Source organism: Hypanus sabinus, chromosome 3 (assembly GCF_030144855.1).
Source record: "Hypanus sabinus isolate sHypSab1 chromosome 3, sHypSab1.hap1, whole genome shotgun sequence".
In the NCBI taxonomy this organism is placed as follows: domain Eukaryota; kingdom Metazoa; phylum Chordata; class Chondrichthyes; order Myliobatiformes; family Dasyatidae; genus Hypanus; species Hypanus sabinus.
The window spans coordinates 3,372,488-3,397,029 of record NC_082708.1 but is presented as its reverse complement, the minus strand read 5'-3'; the positions used below and the strand labels follow the sequence as shown (position 1 = coordinate 3,397,029).

The following is a 24,542-nucleotide window of genomic DNA, read 5'->3' as shown; positions in this document are numbered from 1 at the left end:
TGATCTGGGTGAAAACGTGGATGGGTGGGTTATAGACACCATATGTTCATTGATGAACATATAGTGAAATGCACCATTTGTGTCAATGACCTCAGTCTGAGAATGTACTGAGGGCAGCCACAAGTGTTGCCATGCTTCCGGTGCCAACATATCATGCTCTAAACCCATGTGACATTGGAATGTGGGACAAAATTGGAACACCCAGAGAAAACACACGATAACAGGAAGAACATACCAGCAATTGAACAATGGGCTACCTATAGCTAGCACTGTAAAGTATTGTGCTAACCACTACACTGCGTGCTGCACCAGTTACAAAGATTGGTGGCACTGTAGACAGGGTATGCTGCCCCAAGTTCTATAAATAGTGTACACTGCTTCATGCTCCCATCTCCACACTGTGATTGGATCACTGCAAGTTTCAAACCAAGCATTCTGACACAAGTAAAATAACCGAGTCAAACTTCAGGGAAAGGAGAAACACAAAACTGCTGTATAGAATGTTTAATTGTAGTTGATCAATGGCATCAAATAGTTAACAGTCCTGTACAAAGAATATACACCAGAAGGAGTAGGAATACAGCATCACAATCTGCTCACCTAATGCTTCAGCAGTCTGCCTGGCCCCAAGGATGTTTGTAACCACAGCAGCTAAAACCATACCAATAGCAGTTACTCCTGCTCAGGCACATGGTGTCCTCCCACCCCACTTACAAGCTCAGCTCCAGCAAGGAAACATGCACACCAACTGCATCAGGCACCTTTCATGATGCACAGCATCCAATATGCAAGGTGAATGAGGACAAGTGGGTCAGTACGTTTGGTTGAATCAAGTATTACCAAGTTACTTTTACTGATGTGGATCGAGTGAACAGCAGGGTCTCCCAGTCTGTGTTACACCTGCATCGGTATTAAACAGACTACGGGAACACTGGCAAGGGCTCTCGATCTAGGAGCCACACATCAGACAGTCAGCCCTGTTCTCCAGCGAGCACACCATGGCAGCCGTGTTCTTCTCCTTCTCTGCACTGGCTGTTGCACTTTCACGCAGCTTCTCCTTGTTCAGGGTGAACTGGATGGGATTGGCAGCGGGCCTGGTCCTCAAGTAATACATCCCAGTCTTCAGGCCCTGAAAAGGCAAGTGGAGCAATCAGGACTGCAACTTCAGGGTTTCAGTACTCCTGTTAGTCCAAGAAACAGGCCTTTTGGTCTATCTAGTCCCATCACAACACACCCACACCACTGTGCATCCATGTACCTATGCAAATTTCTCTTAAATGTTGCAATCAAACCTGCATTCACCACTTCTGCTGGCAGCTTGTTCCACACTCACACCACCTTTTGAGTGAAGAAGCTTCCCTTAAATATTTTTTTCATCCTTAACCTCTAGTTCTAGCCTCAAATTTCAGTGAAAAAGCCTGTTTGCACTTACCTTATCTATGCCCCTCAACTTTGTATACCTCTAAAATCTCCTGTCATTTTCCGATGATAGAACCATAGAACACTACATCACAGTACAGGTCCTTCAGCCCTCCATGTTGTGCCAACCCATATAATCCTTAAAAAAAAAGTACTAAGCCCACACTACCCCATAACCCTCCATTTTTCTTTCATCCATGTGCCTGTCCAAGAGGCTCTTAAATACCTCTAATATTATAGCCTCCACCACTATCCCTGGCAAGTCATTCCAGGCACTCACAACCCTCTGTGTAAAAAACTTACCCCTGATGTCTCCCCTAAATTTCCCTCCCTTAATTTTGTACATATGCCGTCTGGAGTTTGCTATTGGTGCCCTGGGAAACAGGTACTGACTATCCACCCTATCTATGCCTCTCATAATCTTGTCGACCTCTATCAAGTCCCCTCTCATTCTTCTACGCTCCAAAGAAAAAAGTCCCAGCTCTGCTAACCTTGCTTCATATGACTTGTTCTCCAAACCAGGCAACATTCTGGTAAATCTCCTCTGCACCCCCTCCATAGCTTCCACATCCTTCCTATAATGAGGTGACCAGATTTGAACACAATACTCTAAGTGCAGTCTCACCAGAGATTTGTAGAGTTGCAACATGACCTCTCTACTCTTGAACTCAATCCCCCTGTTAATGAAGCCCAGCGTCCCATAGGCCTTCTTAACTACCCTATCAACCTGTGCAGCGACCTTGAGGGATGTATGGATTTGAACCCCAAGGTCCCCTTGTTCATCCACACTCTTAAGTTACTGACCATTAATCCTGTACTCAGTCTTCTGGTTTGTCCTTCCAAAATGCATCACCTCACACTTGTCCGGATTAAGCTCCATCTGTCATTTTTCTGCCCAACTCTGCAGCCTGTCTATATCCTCTTGTAACCTTCAACCACCTACAGCTCCATCCACAACTCCTCCAATCTTAGTGTCATCTGCCATCTTACTCTGCCATCCTTCTGCCTCTACATCCAGGTCATTTATAAAAATCACAAATAGCAGGGGTCCCTGGACAGATCCCTGCGGCACTCCACTAGTCACTGACCTCCAGGCTGAATACTTTCCTTCCACAACTACCCTCTGCTTTCTTCCTTTAAGCCAATTTTTTATCCAAGGAATAAAGTCCTAACTTATTCAACACTAACCTGCTTCCAGCCGTAGAAATGCATGCTTGTCAACTTGCCGTAGTTGGGCTCGGCAACGTGGATGTTAAGTGATTGGCTCTGGTCGATAAAGGCTCCACGATCTGCAGCCATCTTGATTATCACCTTCTGCGATACCTCCCAGACAGTCTTATACAGAGACTTCAGGTCAGCTGGGATTGCTTCAATGTTCTGCCAAAAAGAAACAATATTTGTGAAGCTCTAATAAGGGCATCACACCAACAAACATCAAGTTAGAACATGAGCACAGATCATCTCTCCTGAACCAATCCATCAGCAAATTTACTTTTCTATAACTCTTAGAGCACACACACTTGATTCCAGGGAATCCTTGCCATCAGGGGTTATCCAGTGTAATTAGAAATCCTGAGTAACACAAAATGCTGGAGGAGCTCAGGTCAGGCAGCATCTACGGAGGGGAAACACAGTCAACATTTTGGGCCGAGGCACTTCATCAGGGCAAATTATAGAAATCCAATTCTATTATCCTCTCAGTGATACTTTGATCATGCTGCTAGAGGTGGAATCGCCTATACTCACTACCTTTAAATATCATTTAGACAGGCATTCAAATAGGTTGGGGAGAAAAAGTTGGCATGAATATGGTGGGCTGGAAGTCCAGTTTCTGCACTGCACAACTTCGATTCTAAGACAAGTTGGATTACTCTTGTTACATGTACTGAGGTATAGCACTATACTGTTTTGCATGCCATATATACAAATTATTTCATTACATAACATATTCAAATTGTACAAGGGAAAACAACAGAATACAGAATAAAGTGTAAGTTACAGAAGTGCAGTAGAGGTAGACAAGGTGCAAGGTCAAGAGTCCATCTTAACACACCAGGGGACCATTCAATATTTTTTATATAACAGTAGGGTAAAAGTTGTCCTTGACCCTGGTGGTTAAAGTCTAACAGTGGGGTAGAAGCTGTCCTTAAGCCTGATGGTACATGCTTTCAGACTTTTGTATTTTCTGCCAAATAGGAGGGGAGGAGAGAGAATGTCTGGGATGAGTGGGATTTCATTTTATTTATTTATTTAGAGATATTACACAGAACAGGCCCTTTTGGCCCAAAAAGCCACACTTCTCAGCAAACTATCTATTCAACCATGGCCTAATTAAAGGCCTATTTCCAACGACCAATTAATCGGTACCTCTTTGGACTGTGGGATGAAACCAGAACACTGAGGAAACCCACGTGCACATGGGTTATTTCCCATGGAGGACACTGGGATTGAACTCCAAACTCCGACACCCCAAGCTGCAACAGTTGAGCTATGGCTATGCTACTGTGGTGTCATCTTTGATTATGTTGGCTACTTTAGTGAGGCAGTGAGAAGTGTAGACAGTCAATGGAGGGGAGGCTGGTGTCTGATGTTGTGCTGAGTTGTGTCCACAACTCTCTTCAGTTGGTGACAATCAAAGTTAATGACAAGTACATTTACAGCTCCATCCCACATCCCAATCACGCACAGGTTAGGGACAGTAAGTTGGCATCAGAGGCACGACCCCACTTACAGATGCCCCAGCACACTCTCACACTGTGTTGGTAATTGACACAAAACAACGCATTTCATTGCATGTTTCAATGTACATGTGACAAAGCTCTTAAAAAAAAAAATCTTTTCAGCAAATAGTTAACTGTATGCCTCCACAGATGTTGCCCAGAACAATCCCAGCATTTTGTTTGTTTCAAACCGTCAGGACTGGTAGGAGTTTGCTTTTGGGTAGAAGACATTCAAGTTTTAGATTAGTATGACAAAACCCAACTGCTACAAAGGATCTGGACAGCTCCAGCCTGTTGAAATGTTTCAGACCTGCAGTGTTGAGAACTGTGCAAAAGAGCCAACATTCTAGTAGTTACCACCGTCAGTGGTGCTGTGAATCAAACAGGGGGCCAGCTTTAGCACTTAACCATAATAGACAATGTCAGTATGAACACAAGATTCTGCAGATGCTGGAAATCTTGAGCAACAAAATGCTGGAGGAACTCAGCACATATGGAGGGAAACAGACCTGATTAAGGGTCTCAACCTGAAATGTTGACGGTTTATTCCAACCGTCCGCCCCTCCCCCAATAAACATTGCCTGACATGCTGAGTTCCTCTAGCATTTTATGTATTGCAAAGCCACTAAGAGCTGGACCTCTTGCCATCTTCTCACTATTACCATCAGGTAGGAGATACAGAAGCCTGAAGTCTCATATCAGCAGTTTCAGGAAACGCTATTTCTCTTCAAACATCAGATTGAAGGGACCCTAATCTCTACTGTCCAGCAAAACTATCACCACAATGTATTTAAAGTTTCTAATTCTGCTGTTTCAGAATCAAGCCTATTATCACAGAAATGTTGTGAAATTTGTGGGTTTGAGCATCACTACATTGCAATAATCAAAATATTACAAATTACAATAAATATAATTCAAAAAGAGCAAAAATAATGAGGTAGTGTTCATGGACCATTCAGAAATTTGCTGGCAGAGGGGAAGAAGCTATTCCTAAAACATTGAGTCTCTCTCTTCAGGCTCCTATACCTACTCCCAAATGAGAAAAGGGCATGTCCTGGGTGATGTGGGTCCTTAATGATAGACAACAATAATGGATTTAAAAATTGTGCACAAGTTGGTCAGTTTATGTTTTTCTTCTGAATGTTGCTTATTGCCTGAGGCTGTTGCAAGTAAGCTTTTCATTGCATCTGTGCATACATTACTTGTGCATCTGACATTAAACTCTGATTTCCTGAACTCTACTTTGGATACAGAAACAAAGAAAACCCTTGGATAGAAGTGATTAGGAGTTAGCAGTGTTTGAAAATAAAGGTTTGACTGAAGACTGCAGAAGCTGGAATCTGGAGCAACTCAAAAAGCCAGGGTATCTCAGCAGGTCAGACATCCAAGGAAGGAAATGAACAGTTAACGCTTTGGGACTCAGTGCTATTTAAGGCAGGTGAAGTTGAGGATTTTCATTGCGATGCTCTTCCTCAAAACAGCACAAGCAGAGGTTTTGAATAGCTGCAAAAAGCCATGAGCAAGCCTTGTGATAAGGAGGAGCAGGTGTAGACAGAGCTGAGCGCACAGATCAGCTTTGAACTTAGTGCTGGACACCTTGAGGGACCAATCTCTGCTCTTAACTTGCTTTAAGACTATGAGCAGACAGTAAATGCTGCAGGCACCGGGGCACACTGTCTACCTGGATCGATCCGTTCTGAGCAATGATCTGGTTCTTCATATCCTCATTCCACAGCCCGCGCTCTGTCAAGTCTTTAAGCAAGTGGGGATTCACAACCTGTAAAATAACACAGTGTCACAAGCTGGCTACAAAGGCGAAGTTACAAGACTGCTAGCCCCAGCAATGGACCATTAATAAGATACTAGTTTAAATGCCATGATACTTAACTCAGGAAATAAAACCGTAACCTTAATAATGGAACTGGATAATCCAAAAAACCTACAGAACCATAGAATGCTACGGCACAGGCCCTTTGGCATATGTTATGCTGACTTTTTAACCTACTCCAAGAACAATATAACCCTCCTCTTCTACATAGCCTTCCCTTTTTCTATCATCCACGTGCCCAAGAGTTTAAATGTCCCCAATGTATCAGCCTCTACCACCACCCCGGCAGCACGTTCCGCACACCCACCACTCTTAAAAAACCTTACCTGACATCTCTCAAATACTTATAGATCACTCGAGTCATTTAGATCTTCAGGGAGGACAACCTACTTGCTCTTTACCAGGTGAGCTCAACATGTGAGTTCAGACCAAGCTACTTTGGTCTGCAACAACCAAGAAATGAATTCTTATTTCAGGGACTGAGATTTCTACATCGCACAATCTCCCTTTTACATTGCACATTACAGGTGACCCAAGTTACAAGGGGATGGCATCTTAGGATAACAGCCAGTTTTCACTTTTAACATAGAAATCTAACTCAAAAATCATAACCAAAAGGCTCCAAGTTGAAAATATCCTCTCCGCATCCACTATCAAGATCTTTCAATGTTCCAGTGAGATTCCCTGCCCCCTTCCTCATCATTCAGTGATTATCAGTACAGTAACAGGCCCTTCAGCACATCTAGTCTGTGCTGAACCATTAATCTAACTAATCCCATTAACCTGTACCCAGACCATAGCCCATTATTTTATGTGTGTGTGTGTGTGCGTAAAAAAAAATCCAAATTTCTTATATGTCGAGCCCCAACCCACATCCACCACTTCCACTGACAGCTCATCCTCTCTCAGGTACTTTCACCAACTGATCAAAGGAGACTAACCTGGAACTCCCCGGAGAGCACTCGCCGTGTGTAGATGTTGCTGGTATATGGCTCAATTGATTCATTGTTACCCAGAATCTGAGCTGTAGAAGCAGTTGGCATTGGGGCAATGAGAAGGCTGTTTCTAACACCGTACCTGGTGGGAATAGAGTGCATAACAGGTGAGGAGCTCTCATCATATGAAGAACTCTCAAGTTTTTTTAAAAACTGCAATAAAAACAAGCTAACCTAATCCTCCAACTATGTGGGGGTGGGGGAAGGAGAGGGTTAATATGGAACTAAGTTTCCAAACCAAATTAACTAACAATCCTCACATCCACCTCACCCATCACTGATGTTTGTAACATGTGCAGTGTTACAAGGGTCTACTAGATTGAACCTTGGGATGGTAGGTTTGTTGCCCGAGAAGTTAAACAGATCATGTCTAGAATTCAAAGCAAGAGACAAAATGCTAGAGATTAATCAGCAGGTTGAGTCGGTGGTGAGGAAGGAAAATGCAATGTTAGCATTAATTTTGAGAGGATTAGAATATAAAAGCAAGGTTATAATGTTGAGGCTTTATAAGGCATTGGTCAGACTACAATTGGAATATTGTGAGCGGTTTTGGGCCTCTTATCTCAGAAAAGGAGGCACATGAAAATGATCCCAAGAATGTATAGGCTAACACACAGGGCGTGTTTGAGGTCTCTAGGCTTGGGGAGAAGGCAGGAGAATGAGGTTGAATGGGATAATAAATCAGAGTCGATCGGCTAAACGGCCTAATTCTGCTCCTAAGTTTTATGGTCTTTTATGGTCTTATACTGGCTAAACACAGCATCTATGGAAATGTTTCAAACTGAGACCCTTCATCGGGACTGGAAAGGAAAGGGAAGTAGCCAGAATATGAAGGAATGAGGAGGGGGTCAAGAAGGTGATAAATGGAGCCAGGAGGGTGGGGGATGAAGTAAGAAGCTGGGAGGGAGATAAGTGGGAAAAGGCAAAGGGCTGGAGAAGGAATCTGATGGCACCAGAGAGGAGTGACAGGCAGGTGAGGAGAGACAAGACCAGAGTGGGGAAGTGAAGAAGGGGCAAGGGAGAGGGAGAAAAAAAATTTGCAGAAGCTGGAGAAATCAAAGTTTTTGTCATTAGGTTGGAGGTGACCTAAACAGAACACGAGGTGCTGCTCCTCCAACTTAAGAGTGGTCTCATCGTGGTCATGGACCAACATTAGGGTTAGATAGAGCTCTGAAAGATAGCAGAGTCGAGGGATATCAGGAGAAGGCAGGAACGGGGTACTGATTGTGGATGATCAGCCATGATCACAGTGATTGGCGGTGCTGGCTAGAAGGGCCAAAAGGCCTACTCCTGCACCTACTGTCTATTGACACGTTGGACAGGAATTGAAATGCCTGGCCACCAGGAAATGACCAGGATCTGATCATTGAAGTCTAAAATTTTCTTTCTAAGAACCTTCACAGGGTGTTATTTCACTGGCTAAGTATTTGAATCGGGAGGAAGTTACAGCTTGTGATTCAGCTGGAAGCTCAGAGAATTCGACCGCTGTAGGTAGGATTTAAGCCTACCTGGTCAATACCTGTGGAGGAGGGGGAACTGCGCAGGCGCGAGTGACGTCAGCGTCGAGCGCGCACTTTAAAAGGCAGGACTTCTTTTCAGAGCGGGCAGCGCAGTCCGTGGAAGCAGAGTCCTGGGCTTTGGCTAAGTGGGCTTCGGCATAAGGGGACTTCGGTAAGCCTGTGTGATTGCTCGCTGAGGGGTAGAAGGTAAGGTCATTCGGTGCTTTTTAGACATTCTATTAATCCAGTTCAGGTATGGGGGAGACAGTCAGAGCAGTGGTGTGCTCCGTATGCAGTATGTGGGAAGTCAGGGTCAACACAGTAGTCCTTGATGACCAAACCTGCAAAAGGTGCGTCCAGCTGCAGCTCCTATCAGCCTGAGTTAGGGAGTTGGAGCGGGAGCTGGATGAACTACGGATCATTCGGGAGGCAGAGGCAGAGATAGATAGGAGTTATCAGGAGGTAGTCACACCAAAAATCCAAGAAGTAGACAGATGGGTGACGGTCCAGAGAGGCAGGGGGAGCAGGCAGAGAGAGCAGAGCACCCCTGCGGCCATTCCCATTAACAATACCGTACTGGATACTGTTGATGGGGATGACCTACCAGGAATGAGTTGTAGTGGTCCTGCTTCTGGCACAGAGGTTGAACCCTCAACTAGAAAGGGGAGGAGGGAAGAGAAGAGAGCGATAGTTTTAGGGGATTCTATAGTCAGGGGGGCAGATAGGGAGATTTTGTGGGGCAGATCGGGAGTCTCGGATGGTATGTTGCCTCCCTGGTGCCAGGGTCTGGGACATCTCAGATCGGGTGCAGGCTATTCTTGAGAACGAGGGCATGAACACAGATGTAGTGGTCCATGTAGGGACCAACGATGTAGGTAAGGTGAGTGAGGGGGTCCTGCTTAGAGAGTTTAGGGAGTTAGGAGGGAAGCTGAAAGGCAGGACCTCCAGGGTGACAATCTCGGGATTGCTACCTGTGCCACGTGCGAGTGAGGCGAAGAATAGAATGATTATGCACATTAATAAGAGGCTGAGAGCATGGTGCAGGAAGGAAGGGTTCAGGTTTTTGGATAATTGGTCTTTGTTCCAGGGACATTGGGATCTGTTTCGAAGGGACGGTCTACATCTGAACTGGAGGGATACTAACATTCTTGCAGGAATGTTTGCCAGTGCTGCTCGGGGGGGGGGTTTAAACTAGATGTGCAGGGGGCAGAGATCCAGATTACAAGATAAGATGATATGATGAAGGATAAGGGACAGGTGGGGAATACACGTTTGCCAAATATTAATTGTGTAAAGGAGAAAGGTGAGACAGAACATGTGTTGGAAAAGTTACATGTACAGAGGATTGGTCAGAAGGAGCATGGGGTTAAATGTGTAGAAGGTTTGGGTGATCTTGAGAAGGTCATCAAAATTCAAGGTGCAATTAGCCCGATGGAAGTTCAAGGAGCTGGGTTAGGTACAATAGACAGTGTTTTAAGCAAAGAGAGGAGGAATGGGCTCAGAATTCTATACTTGAATGCTCATAGTGTCAGAAATAAGACAGATGAGCTTGAAGCTCAGATGAAAATGGGGAACTACGATATTGTTGGGATAACGGAGACATGGCTGCAAGGGGATCAGGCCTGGGAATTGAGTGTACCAGGGTATACGTGCTATCGTAGAGACAGAAATATGGGAAGAGGGGGTGGGTTGGCCCTGTTGGTGAGGAATGAGATTCAGTCCTTAGCAAGAGGTGACTTGGGAACAGGGGAAGTAGAGTCTGTGTGGATTGAGCTGAGGAACAATAAGGGTAAAAAGACCCTAATGGGTGTTGTGTACAGGCCCCCAACCGGAGGGTGGATATTGGGTACAAGTTGATTAGGGAGTTAACATTGGCATGTGCTAAAGGTAATGCAGTCGTTATGGGAGATTTCAACATGCAGGTGGACTGGGAGAATCAGGTAGGTGCTGGACCCCAGGATAGGGAGTTTGTGGAGTGTCTAAGGGATGTATTTTTGGAACAGCTTGTGCTTGAGCCAACCAGGAACGAAGCTATTTTGGACTTGGTGATGTGTAATGAACAGGGATTGATAAGTGATCTTGAAGTAAAGGAGCCATTAGGAAGTAGTGATCATAACATGATAAGTTTTTATCTACAATTTGAGAGGGATAAGGGCAGATCAGAGGTGTCAGTGTTGCAATTAAATAAAGGAGACTACGGAGCCATGAGGGAAGAGCTGGCCAAAGTTAAATGGGCGGATGCCCTGGCAGGAAAGACAGTGGATCAGCAGTGGCAGATATTCTTGGGGATAATACAAAAGATGCAAAAGCAGTTCATTCCAATGAGAAGGAAGGATTCAAAGAGGGGGAAGGGGCCACAGTGGTTGACAAAGGAAGTCAGAGATTGTATAGCATTAAAGAAAAAGAAGTATGACAGGGCTAAGATGAGTGGGAATCCAGATGATTGGGAAAGTTTTAAGGAACAGCAGATCTTGACTAAAAAAGCAATACGGAGAGAAAAAATCAGGTATGAGCTCAGTCTAGCCAGGAATATAAAAGGGGATAGCAAAAGCTTTTTCAGCTATGTGAAGAGAAAGAAGATAGTTAAGAACAATGTTGGCCCCTTGAAGAATGAATTGGGAGAAATTGTTATGGGAAACAGGGAAATGGCAACAGAATTTAATGTGTACTTTAGATCTGTCTTCGCCAGGGAGGACACAAGCAATCTCTCAGATGTATGGATGGGCCAGGGTCATAAGATATCAGAGGAATTGAGACAGATTGACATTAGGAAAGAAACTGTGATGAGTAGACTGGTAGGACTGAAGGCTAATAAATCCCCGGGTCCAGATGGTCTGCATCCGAGGTTTCTAAAAGAGGTGGCTCAGGAAATTGCGGATGCAATTTTCCAATGTTCCTTAGATTCAGGATCAGTTCCTGAAGATTGGAGAGTGGCTAATGTTATCCCACTTTTCAAGAAGGGAGGGAAGGAGAAAACAGAGAACTATCGCCCTGTTAGCCTAACGTCAGTCGTGGGGAAGATGCTTGAGTCCATTATTAAGGACGAAATAGTGGCACATCTTGATGGCAGTAATAGAATTAGGCCGAGCCAGCATGGATTTACCAAGGGCAAATCATGCTTGACTAATCTGTTGGAGTTTTTTGAGGGTGTAACAAGGATGTTAGACGAGGGTAAGCCAGTGGATGTTGTGTACCTAGATTTTCAGAAGGCATTCGATAAGGTGCCACATAGGAGATTGGTGAGTAAAATCAGAGCTCATGGCATTGGGGGCAGGGTTTCAACATGGATAGAAAACTGGTTGGCAGATAGAAAGCAAAGGGTAGCAGTGAATGGGTGTTTCTCGGACTGGCTGGAGGTGACTAGTGGGGTACCACAGGGCTCTGTATTGGGACCACAGCTCTTTACGATTTATGTCAACGATTTAGATAAGGGCATTGAAAACTATATCAGCAAGTTTGCTGATGATACTAAACTGGGTGGCAGTGTGACATGCGAAGAGGACGTTAGGAGAATACAGGGAGACTTGGATAGGCTGGGTGATGGGCAGATACTTGGCAGATGTCATTCAATGTGAATAAATGTGAAGTTATCCACTTTGGAAGCAGGAACAAGAGGGCAGAGTATTGTCTGAACAGTGTAGAGTTAGGTAAGGGAGAAATGCAAAGAGACCTAGGAGTCCTAGTTCTCTGTCAATGAAGGTGAATGAGCAAGTGCATCAGGCAGTGAAGAGGGCAGATGGAATGTTGGCCTTTATTACAAGGGGAATTGAGTACAAGAGCAAGGATGTCCTTTTGCATTTGTACAGGGCCCTGGTGAGACCACACCTGGAATATTGTGTACAGTTTTGGTCTCCAGGTTTGAGGAAGGACATTCTGGCAATTGAGGAAGTGCAGCGGAGATTCACTAGGTTGATTCCTGGGATGGCAGGGCTGTCTTACGCAGAGAGGTTGGAGAGATTGGGCTTGTACACACTGGAATTGAGGAGATTGAGAGGGGATCTGATTGAAACGTTTAAGATAATTAAAGGATTTGATAGGATTGAGGCAGGAAATATGTTCCAGATGTTGGGAGAGTCCAGTACCAGAGGGCATGGATTGAGAATAAGAGGTCAGTTATTTAAAACAGAGTTGAGGAAGAGCTTCTTCTCCCAGAGAGTTGTGGAGCTGTGGAATGCACTGCCTCGGAAGACGGTGGTGGCCAATTCTCTGGATGCTTTCAAGAAGGAGCTGGATAGATATCTGATGGATAGGGGAATCAAGGGATATGGGGACAAGGCAGGGACTGGGTATTGATAGTGAATGATCAGCCATGATCTCAGAATGGCGGTGCAGACTCGAGGGGCCGAATGGTCTACTTCTGCACCTATTGTCTATTGAATCAGTGAGACACTAAGTTACAACCCAATGTGGATCAATGGGATTGGCCAATGGGCATGTGCAACTCCAATATAGGTTGTAATCTCAGTCATTCAAGACTAAGATGGGAAGATGCTTCTCACCCAGAGTCCGGTGGATCTTTGGAATCCTCCATCCAGGATGGCTGAGGTTCAGTTTCCAGACAATTTAATTTTTAGATAAGGGACAATGCAAAAAAAAAAACTGACATCAAGACAAAAGATCACTGGTAATCTTTAAAAGGCAGTGCAATACACTCCTTCATGAAAACAAATTTAATCTTGAAAGCCCATGATCTTAGTAATGATGAAAAGGATTATCCATTAAAGATATTGAATCATTTACATTCTTCAGGTATGATAATCTGTCTCTATTTACCAGGTCAGCCCAACATGTAATTTCAGACCCATAGCTGTGGCTGCCTCAGAACTATGTCCTCAGTCTGTAACAATCAAGAAATGAAGATTTTTTATTTTTTTTATATATAAAAAGGGATGGCACAGTAGCATAGTGACTGGTGTAACACTTTACAGTGTCTGTGATTGGGGTTCAATTCCTGCCACTCTGTACAGAGCACTGTGGCCTTGTGGGTTCCCTCCAGGTGCTCCAATTTCCTTCCACATTCCAAAGTCATACGGCTCAGAGGAACATTTCATGGCTCTGGGCCTGTACTTGCAGGACCTTAGAAGAATTAGGGAGAAAGCCTATCAAATGTTTAAAGGCCTTGACAGAGTTGATGTGTAGAGGATGCTTCCTATAATGGGAGAGTCTCAGACTAGAAGGCACAGCTTCAGAATAGAGAGGAGGATATCCATTTAGAATGGAGATGAGGAGGAACGTCTTTAGTCAGAAGGCAGTGAACCTGTGGAATTCATTTCCACAGGCGTCTGTGGAGGCCATGACATTGGGTACATTTAAAGTAAGAGATTGATTGGTTCTTAATTTAGTAAAGGCAAAGGTTACAGGGAGAAGGCAGGAGAATAGGGTTAAGATAATAAACTGGCCATGAAGGAATGGCAAAGACACAATGGGCTGAATGAGATAATTCTGCTATATTTTACGGTCTTCTGGGTTAGAGTTAATAAGATGTGAGCATGCTATATTGGCACTGGAGGCATGGCAACACATACAGGCTGCCTCTATCATATGCTTTGGTCACTGACACAATGTATTTCACTATGTTTCAATGTATGTACTGTACATGTAGCAAATAAAACTCAACTTTAATCCCTTCATTTATAGTTATCCAGACCCACATCCCTCACTTGTTGCAACTGTCCCAAGAAAACTCCACATCTCAGCTTCCCAAGCTTTATCCCAACAACAGAGACACATGTGAATAACCAGATACCAAAAGAACACAAAATGCTGGAGGAACTCAACACTCCTGTGATGCTTTGTATTTCCAGCATCTGCGGATTTTACCGTGTTTGTGATTTACTAACCAGTATCTTTCAGTAATTAAAAAATATCTAATCAGGCATCTCACTCTTTCCTTTTCCCCCCAAATCTAGTCAAAAGAAGTCAGAACTTTAGACACGGCCCAGCTGACTTTAACTCTTCAAAGTGATTTTGTAAATGCTTACTTTGCAATCCTCTCCTTTAGCCCTTTCCAATCCCATCGATCAGTGGGCGTGACATTCCACATGTCATACTGCAGGATCTGCAAGTGAAGCAGTCAGCACACGACAGTTAATATTTCTTGGTACAGAGGGTACCCCAGATATCAGATTGCCAGAGTTGAACTGAGCTCAAACCAAGACTACAAACAGTCAAACAAATGCAGCACTGGAGGCTCTTCCATTTCCGGCAAAGTAATTCATACAGATTCCAAATGCTTATGATCTCTAACCTGAATGCACATATCACTCAGATCCAAGGGCAACTGATATGTACAGCTGTACCCAACATTACTGGTGGTAAATAATACTTCACTGACAGCATCAAGAGAGACTATAGAATCGGTGACAGAACAGAGCCTGTATTGTGCTATACAATGGGTGATTGATAAGTTTGTGGCCTAAGGTAGAAGTAGTCAATTTCAGAAAACCTAGCACATTTATTTTTCAATGTAGTCCCCTCCCACATTTATACTTAGTCCAGTAGTCGTGAAGCATACAAATCTCTTCTTTGTAGAAGTCAGCGTCTTGGACCTCCAGGAGAGGTCCACAGCAGGGGTAGTTGATAAATTTGTGACCCAAGGTAGGAGATGAGTTATACAGCTCTCATTACATGTACTTGCATAGAACATAGTACAGCACATTACTGGCCCTTCGGCCCACGATGTTGTGCCGACCCCTCAAACCCTGCCTCAAATATAACACCCCACCTTAAAATCCTCCATATACCTGTCTAGTAGTCTCTTAAACTTCTCTAGTATATCTGCCTCCACCACTGACTCAGGCAGTGCATTCCACGCACCAACCACTGAGTGAAAAACCTTCCTCTAATATCCCCCTTGAACTTCCCTCCCCTTACCTTAAAGCCATGTCCTCCAGTACTGAGCAGTGGTGCCCTGGGGAAGAGGCGCTGGCTGTCCACTCTGTCTAATCCTCTTAATATCTTGTACACCTCTATCATGTCTCCTCTCATCCTCCTTCTCTCTAAAGAGTAAAGCCCTTGCTCCCTTAATCTCTGATCATAATCCATACTCTCTGAACCAGGCAGCATCCTGGTAAATCTCCTCTGTACCCTTTCCAATGCTTCCACATCCTTCCTATAGTGAGGTAACCAGAACTGGACACAGTACTCCAAGTGTGGCCTAACTAGAGTTTTATAGAGCTGCATCATTACATCGCGTCTCTTAAACTCTATCTCTCGACCTATGAAAGCTAACACCCCATAAGCTTTCTTAACTACCCTATCTACCTGTGAGGCAACTTTCAGGGATCTGTGGACATGTACCCCCAGATCCCTCTGCTCCTCCACACTACCAAGTATCCTGCCATTTACTTTGTACTCTGCCTTGGAGTTTGCCCTTCCAAAGTGTACCACCTCACACTTCTACAGGTTGAACTCCATCTGCCACTTCTCAGCCCACTTTGCATCCTATCAATGTCTCTCTGCAATCTTCGACAAGCCTCTACACTATCCACAACACCACCAACCTTTGTGTCATCTGCAAACTTGCCAACCCTCCCTTCTACCCCCACATCCAGGTCCTTAACAAAAATCACAAAATGTAGAGGTCCCAGAACAGATCCTTGTGGGACACCACTCATCTCAACCCTCCAATCTGAATGTACTCCCTCCACCACAACCCTCTGCAGGCAAGCCAATTCTGAATCCACCTGGCCCAACTTCCCTGGATCCCATGCCTTCTGACTTTCTGAATAAGCCTACCGTGTGGAACCTTGTCAAATGCCTTACTAAAATCCATGTAGATCACATCCACTGCACCACCCTCATCTATATACCTGGTCACCTCCTCAAGGAACTCTATCAGGCTTGTTAGGCACGATCTGCCCTTCACAAAGCCATGCTGCCTGTCCCTAATCAGACCATGATTCTCTAAATGCCCATAGATCCTATCTCTAAGAATCTTTTCCAACAGCTTTCCCACCAAGACGTAAGGCTCACTGGTATATGATTACCTGGACTATCCCTACTACCTTTTTTGAACAAGGGGACAACATTTACCTCCCTCCAATCCTCCAGTACCATTCCTGTGGACAATGAGGACATAAAGATTCTAGCCAGAGGCTCAGCAATCTCTTCCCTTGCCTCATGGAGCAGCCTGGGAAATACTCCGTCAGGCCCTGGGGACTTATCTGTCATAATGTATTTTAACAACTCCAACACCTCCTCCCCCTTAATATCAACATGATCCAAAACATCAACCTCTCTGATATTGTCCTCACCGTCACCAAGTTCCCTCTCAGTGGTGAATACCGAAGAGAAGTATTCATTGAGGACCTCGCTCAGTTCCACACCCTCCAGGCACATCTTCCCACTTTTATCTCTAATCGGTCCTACCTTCACTCCTGTCATCCTTTTGTTCTTCACATAATTGAAGAATGCCTTGGGGTTTTCCTTTACCCTATCCGCCAAGGCCTTCTCATGCCCCCTTCTTGCTCTTCTCAGCCCTTTCTTAAACTCCTCTCTTGCTACTCTATATTCCTCAATAGACCCATCTGATCCTTGCTTCCTAAACCTCATGTATGCCGCCTTCTTCCATCTGACTAGATTTTCCACTTCACTTGTCATCCATGGTTCCCTCACCCTACCATTCTTTATCTTCTTCACTGGGACAAATTTATCCCTAACATCCTGCAAGAGATCCCTAAACATCGACCACATGTCCATAGTACATTTCCCTGCAAAAACATCATCCCATTTCACACCCGCAAGTTCTAGCCTTATAGCCTCATGATTTGCCCTTCCCCAATTAAAAATTTTCCTGTCTTCTCTGATTCTATCCTTTTCCATGATAATGCTAAAAGTCAGGGAGCGGTGATCACTGTTCCCCAGATCCTCACCCACTGACAGATCTGTGACCTGACCCGGTTTGTTACCTAATACTCAGTGCAGTTCAACTCGAGTGATTATGCAGAAGGTTTGAAGTTAATAACTCATCTCCTTCTACCTTAGGCCATAAACTTATCAATCATCCCTGCTGTGGACCATTTCTGGAGGCACAAGACTCCGATTTCTACAAAGAAGGGATCCGTATGCTTCACGACTGCTGGACTTAGTGTGTAAATGTAGGAGAGGACTACACCCAATCCTCGTTATATCCTCGTTCTGGGTTCGATTCCCACCACTGTCTAAGGACTTTGTACATCAGCATCACTGTTCTGGGTTCGATTCCCACTACTGTCTTTGTACGTCAGCAATCACTGTTCTGGGTTCGATTCCCGCTACTGTCTTTGTACATCAGCAATCACTGTTCTGGGTTCGATTCCCACCACTGTCTTTGTACGTCAGCAATCACTGTTCTGGGGTTCGGTTCCCACCACTGTCTAAGGACTTTGTACGTCAGCAATCACTGTTCTGGGTTCGATTCCCACCACTGTCTTTGTACGTCAGCAATCACTGTTCTGGGGTTCGGTTCCCACCACTATCTTTGTGCGTCAGCAATCACTGTTCTGGGTTCGATTCCCACCACTGTCTGTGCGTCAGCAATCACTGTTCTGGGGTTCGATTCCCACCACTGTCTTTGTACGTCAGCAATCACTGTTCTGGGGTTCGGTTCCCACCACTGTCTTTGCACGTCAGCAATCACTGTTCTGGGGTTCGGTTCCCACCACTGTCTAAAGACTTTGTACGTCAGCAATCACTGTTCTGGGGTTCGGTTCCCACCACTGTCTAAGGACTTTGTACATTCTCCTTGTGAAGCCATGGGTTTCTTCCAGATGCTCCGGTTTCCTCTCACATTCCAAAGACATACAGTTGGGATTATGGCGTTGCGGGTATGCAATGTTGTCGCCAGAAGCATGGCAACATTTGTGGTCTGCCCAGCATAATCCTCAGATTTGATTTGATGCAAATGACTCATTATACACCTCTATCAAGTGACCTCTCAGCCTGCCTCGCTCCAAAGAGAAAAGATCATGAATAACTTCTATCGTTTTACTTTGTGCCGACAATGTCCACCCTCTTTATACTGCTGGAGTTTCTCAGTGTTAACTGAATGGGAATTGCAGGATTTCAACTTGGTAATGAAGGGGCAGTAATACAATCTCAAATCCGAGGGAACTTGCAGCATAACCATAATGATGTCCCCACTCCTTAAAAGTAATTAGCGAGTTAGGTTTGTGTTAGTCAGATGCTGTGCAGGTGTACCCACGAGTTTATCGAGATACAGAACTAGCCGAGTGCAAGCTCACTCGCTGCATTTTGTCAAGTTAAATCAAGGTAAAACTTTCAGTGAACTGTAGGGTTCTGGGGAGTGCTGTAGAACAGAAGGGGGTCCAGATGCACGGTTCCCTGCAGGGACACAGGGTTGCAAAAGGGTGCTTTTGGTATGCAGACCTCAGTAGTTAGGGCACGGAGTTTACAAGTTGGGACATCGTGTTGCAGTTGTACAAGATGTTGGTGAAGCTGAATTTGGAACATTATGCACCATTTTGGTCACCTAGCTAAAGGAACAAGTTATTAAACTAGATTAAGTCTGGTGCCAGAACTCAAGGCATTGTGTTTCAGAGGGACAGTGAGTAAATGATAACTTGATTCCTTGGAAAAGAGCAGACAGGAGGTGATCTTATCTTAGAGGTGTATAAAATCATGAAGGGGATAGAGAACCAGAGATCATAGGTTTAAGAAGAAAGGGAAATATTTAAATTGAACTTGAGTCAGCATTTTTATATAAAAATCAGATGGTGTGTATGTGGAATGAACTACCAGAGGAAGTGTTAGACACAGGTACAATATCAGCTTCTATAATACAGCTAGCCAGCTACACAAGTAGGAAAGGTTTAGTGATTAATGGGACTGGCATCTTTGTCTGTATAGCCAAATTGGGCCAAAGGGCCTGTTAGAGAGCTGTATGTACATGATCAGGATACAGTTAAGACTTCCAAACAAATCTTAATCAAACAAAAGTAAACCAATGCAAATGTACAAGCCTGCTGACACTACCGTGTTCATACACCTCAAATATCCTTGGTGGGACCCATCAAAAGCCTGATATACCAGCCTACTGCCACTAATTGTTCATGTGCCTCAAATGTCATGGTGGGACCAATCTAGACCCTGCAATGTTCAAGGTAGCTTGTCACACGTCTGTGGGTAACTGATGTCAAACAATGTCAACTTCAAAAGGAAGGAGATTAACTCTAAGTTAAAGAACAGTGTGCTGTCTTTACGACAGTTATTTAGTTTATAATATTTTCGCTTAGTAATTCATTCGATAGTATTTTCTAGTTAGAATTAGAAATGTTCAAAGTATATTCCTTGAATGTAAAATATATCGGCATGCGATGACGTCACATCCGGTTTCGCCGCTTGTGGGAAAGTACCGGTTTGAAATTAGCGCGAGGGTGGGGGCTCACCACGAGGCTCACCTGAGCAGAAGTTGTTTTGCAGGCATGAGAAATCACAGTGAGAGCAACGCTGTAAGTTAATAGATAATCGATATATTGAACTAAGATGTTAATGCTGATCCTGTTAGAAGTAACGACGGTCGATAATGTTTATGCTTTTGTTAGTTAAAGAGTCGCGGATAGTTTGCATGGAAGTGTATTTAAAGTAGTCAATGGAGCAGGTAAACTCTCCCTGTATACTGCACCTTAGTGTAATGTAGTTATAGTCACCTTTGCAAGTATTTACAATTGAAATGTGATATTAAGGAAGGAACAAATACTGTATCAATCTTGTATTGTTTTATCAAGTTTTCACCATATGTTAATGTGAAGAGTGAACAGTAAATGGTTAATCTTACTGCGATCTGGTTCTTATTGACTGTGGTTTATCTCGACGTTTAATTCGGCGTTTTGTTACACGCGAAGGAGAACGTTACAGTGAAAAAGCGACATTATCAGGTGTTTCAAGTGCTGCAATGTCAGCTCGATCCAGCATCAAGTCGATGCCGCCCAGCGACAAGGGCGGTAAACCGACATCAAGTAAGCCCACCCAGGCAAGAGCCAAGGCAGAAGCCGCCAAGGTGCGACTGCGTTACGCCAGACAAGAAGCAGTTTTGAAAATGAAACAGGCCACCAGAGAAGCCGAAATCCAGAAAGAAAAGGCTGCCAGAGAAGCCGAAAGGGCTGCCAGAGAAGCCGAAATCCAGAAAGAAAAGGCTGCCAGAGAAGCCGAAATCCTGAAAGAAAAGGCTGCCAGAGAAGCCGAAAGGGCCGCCAGAGAAGCCGAAATCCAGAAAGAAAGGGCCGCCAGAGAAGCCGAAACCCAGTTGGAAATGGCAAAAATATCGACAGAGTTGCAAGTGCTGCAGCTAGAAAGAGAAGAAGAAGCTGCCATGGCGGAAGCAAAGTACATAGAAGAAGCTGAAGGGTCGCGTGATCTGACCGCAGTAAGATCTACTTTAGAAAGGACCAGACTGGAACGCACAAGCGACTATGTACAATATCAAATAGACAGGCAGGCTCGTCTCCCCTCTCCATACGTATTCGATAACTTCCCCAGCTACGAGGAACCTCAGAGAGTCACGATTGCATCACATCCATACGAGGAAGAAAATTTACCCTCGCGGCTCCGTGATGAAGTCAAGAATGAAAGAACCGACAACGCTCCTTCACCCCCACAACAGGACGGCGGGGAGGGAGAGGTTCACTCCAGGACAACAATTGTCAGCTCGAACTGTACAGAAGTTTGCGGTCAAACTCAGTCAAGCCGTTCTTGTTCCAAGATCTGCCTCACTAAGGTGTACCCTAAAGAAGCACAACAAGACATTACCAAGCGTAAAGTAACCGACGAGACGCTAGGTCAGTCAGTTTTCGTTCAAACCGAGCACGGAAACAAACTTGCACAATCAGCTCAAGATACCATTTCTTTAAAACCCAAAGACACCAAGGTCTTCAGAGATGAAGCAAGTAATGGGGTTGCCCCATTGCCTTTCAGAGAACCACGCCAGCGCTCACCAGATAACAAAGAGCAGGCAGTCAAACGGTTCACGTCCTTACGGAAAACCCGGAAAAGGAAACCTGAGATGCAGCAACACACCCGATTGGCCCACGAGGTACTGTGCACCCTAATGGCAGAGGTCACATTATAAACGCACAATCATTCCTACCTGTGTCTTCTGACCCAGAAAACCCCTTCATCCTTTCGCCATCAATGCTCCTTACACAGAAGGCAGGAGCACCTCCTCCACCAGGAGACTTCTCAGACAAGGATTTGTACACAAAGCAATGGAGACAAGTCCAGGCTCTGGCAAATCAGTTCTGGCCTCGCTGGAGACAAAAATATCTACCTTTGTTGCAACAGAGACGAAAGTGGACAGAACCCCACAGGAATCTTCAAGTTGGAGACTTAGTCCTGCTCAGGGACAAGCAAATCGCCAGCAACAGCTGGCCAACGGCCAGAATCACTGCTACATTCCCTAGCGGGGATGGACATGTCAGGAAGATCGAATTGAAGACTACCGACCAAGGCGATGTGAAAATTTACCAAGGGCCAGTTACAGAAGTTATTCTACTTCTACCCAATGACTGATTAAGAGACTAAGTTTTGTACTCTGCTCATTGTGACCTTACGAAGGTCAAGCGGGGAGTGTGCTGTCTTTACGACAGTTATTTAGTTTATAATATTTTCGCTTAGTAATTCATTCGATAGTATTTTCTAGTTAGAATTAGAAGTGTTCAAAGTATATTCCTTGAATGTAAAATATATTGGCATGCGATGACGTCACATCCGGTTTCGCCGCGTCTTGTGGGGAAAGTACCGGTTTGAAATTAGCGCGAGGGTGGGGGCTCACCACGAGGCACACCTGAGCAGAAGAAATCACAGTGAGAGCAACGCTGTAAGTTAATAGATAATCGATATATTGAACTAAGATGTTAATGCTGATCCTGTTAGAAGTAACGACGGTCGATAATGTTTATGCTTTCGTTAAAGAGTTGCGGATAGTTTGCATGGAAGTGTATTTAAAGTAGTCAATGGAGCAGGTAAACTCTCCCTGTATACTGCACCTTAGTGTAATGTAGTTATAGTCTCCTTTGCAAGTATTTACAATTGAAATGTGATATTAAGGAAGGAACAAATACTGTATCAATCTTGTATTGTTTTATCAACAGTTTTCACCATATGTTAATGTGAAGAGTGAACAGTAAATGGTTAATCTTACTGCGATCTGGTTCTTATTGACTGTGGTTTATCTCGACGTTTAATTCGGCGTTTCGTTACACGCGAAGGAGAACGTTACAAACAGACTTATAATTTGTTAGCAGCAGAAGATTCACAGGGGTGTGTTATCAGGACTGGCAGTGCTGGGACTGTTTTACCAGAGTCTTGAGAGATGGAGATAAAGTGCATGGTCAGTCTTTTTCTCAGGATAGGACCACTTCAAACTAGAGGTTTAAGGTGAGTGGGAAGATTTGAACAAGACCTGAAGGGCAAGTTTTTCCACACAGAAGGCAATAGGTATATACAGAGGTGGTAGAGGTAGGTATCAATCATGTTTAAGTGATTTGGACAAGTCCATGATGTAGAGGAATATGCTTAAACATAGGCAAATGGAAATAGTTTAGTTTGACATCAGATGGTGTGGGTGAGTTAACCAAGGAACACACTTCTGTGTTACACGTCTATGTCAGAAATCCACATGGATACGAATGAAGGCCAGAGGTAACCTGGGTAATTTAAGCATCAGTGATAAGAGCAGCCTGATGGAATAGAGAAATGGTAATGCTCCCAGAAAAAATGCTCACCCCCTTGCTGACAGGACACCCCTTGTAACTGTCGTAAGGACCCAGCTCCTTAGCCAATTCACAGCTGGCATCCAGGGCTGCGAAGTAAATGGTCTCAAAGATCTGAATGTTGAGGTTCTGAGCTTCTTCGCTTTCAAAGGGATATCGCATCAGGATGAAGGCATCTGCTAGCCCCTGAACTCCAATTCCAATCGGCCTGTGCTTCTTATTAGAGTGTTCTGCCTGCAAAAGAAAAGAGGTAATTTAAAGGGCAGTCTAGTCACATAAAGCAACAACTGCAATTGCTTCTTCAGTTAATCCACTTGCCAGTATCAGAAAGTTGGCGCTATTGTCAGTTATCGTAATACAATTACAGCACCAGTGACCTGGGTTCAATTCCACCACTGTCTAAGGAGTTTGCACATTCTTTCTTTCTTTCTAAATCTTTTTATTAATATTAGTAATATGGACAGAATACAAATGATATATTGATAAAGAAATTACCAACATATAAATTCCATTAGATATGAAAAAAACATACATAATAGTTACAATATAAATGAGTTTACCAAAACATAAGCCATAAAATATATGCATGAACATAAGTCTAAATATTTCATAATATATGATATAAAGAAAACAGAAAAAAGAAAGAAAAAAAACAAAAAAAATATAATGCTAAACTAGCTAATCTAATCTAATAACTAATATAGAAGAAAAAAGAAGCAAGAAAAAGAGGAAAAAAAAGGGGGCTGTTTATAATATCTCACAAAAATAAGTATTCATCAATGCCGTCACTTCTGGTCCTCTCAAAATACATAAGCTAAAAGCTGGGAAGTCAAATGAACTTGGCACAGGGTCATATTACATCATATGAAAATGTTGAATAAATGGTCTCCATAACTTTTCAAATTTAATAGAAGTCTCAAAAGTACCACTTCTAATTTTTTCTAAATTTAAACATAACATAGTTTGAGAGAACCAATTAAATACAGTGGGAGGATTAATTTCTTTCCAATTCAACAACATAGATCTTCTAGCCATCAGAGTTAGAAATGCAATCATTCGACGGGCAGAAGAAGATAAATGCAGTGAGTCTAAGATTGGTAAACCAAAAATTGCGGTAATAGGATGAGGTTGTAAATAGATATTCAAAACCACAGAAATAATATCAAAAATATCTTTCCAATATTTCTCCAAAAATGAACAAGACCAAAACATATGAGTTAAAGATGCAATTTCAGAATGACATCTATCACAAATAGGACTAATATGAGAGTAAAAATGAGCTAATTTATCCTTGGACATATGGGCCCTATGTACGACCTTAAATTGTATTAATGAATGTTTGGCACATAACGATGATGTATTAACTAATTGAA

The 24,542-nt window shown here is 43.8% G+C and overlaps 1 protein-coding gene across 2 annotated transcripts in view; it reads right to left on the bottom strand.

Annotated features, from left to right (window-relative positions):
• Positions 1-495: 495 nt before the first annotated feature.
• Positions 496-24,542, bottom strand: part of rrm1 (ribonucleotide reductase M1 polypeptide) — a 56,560-nt gene continuing 32,513 nt past the window's right edge. For both annotated transcript variants that reach the window (XM_059963539.1, XM_059963540.1), the window contains exons 14-19: positions 23,182-23,403; positions 14,443-14,519; positions 6,909-7,044; positions 5,821-5,916; positions 2,608-2,796; positions 496-1,129 (exon numbers count right to left, since the gene is read on the bottom strand). In XM_059963539.1, the coding sequence (XP_059819522.1) occupies positions 950-1,129; positions 2,608-2,796; positions 5,821-5,916; positions 6,909-7,044; positions 14,443-14,519; positions 23,182-23,403 (900 nt within the window). In that variant the 3' untranslated portion in view covers positions 496-949. The remainder of the gene's footprint in view (positions 1,130-2,607; positions 2,797-5,820; positions 5,917-6,908; positions 7,045-14,442; positions 14,520-23,181; positions 23,404-24,542) is intronic.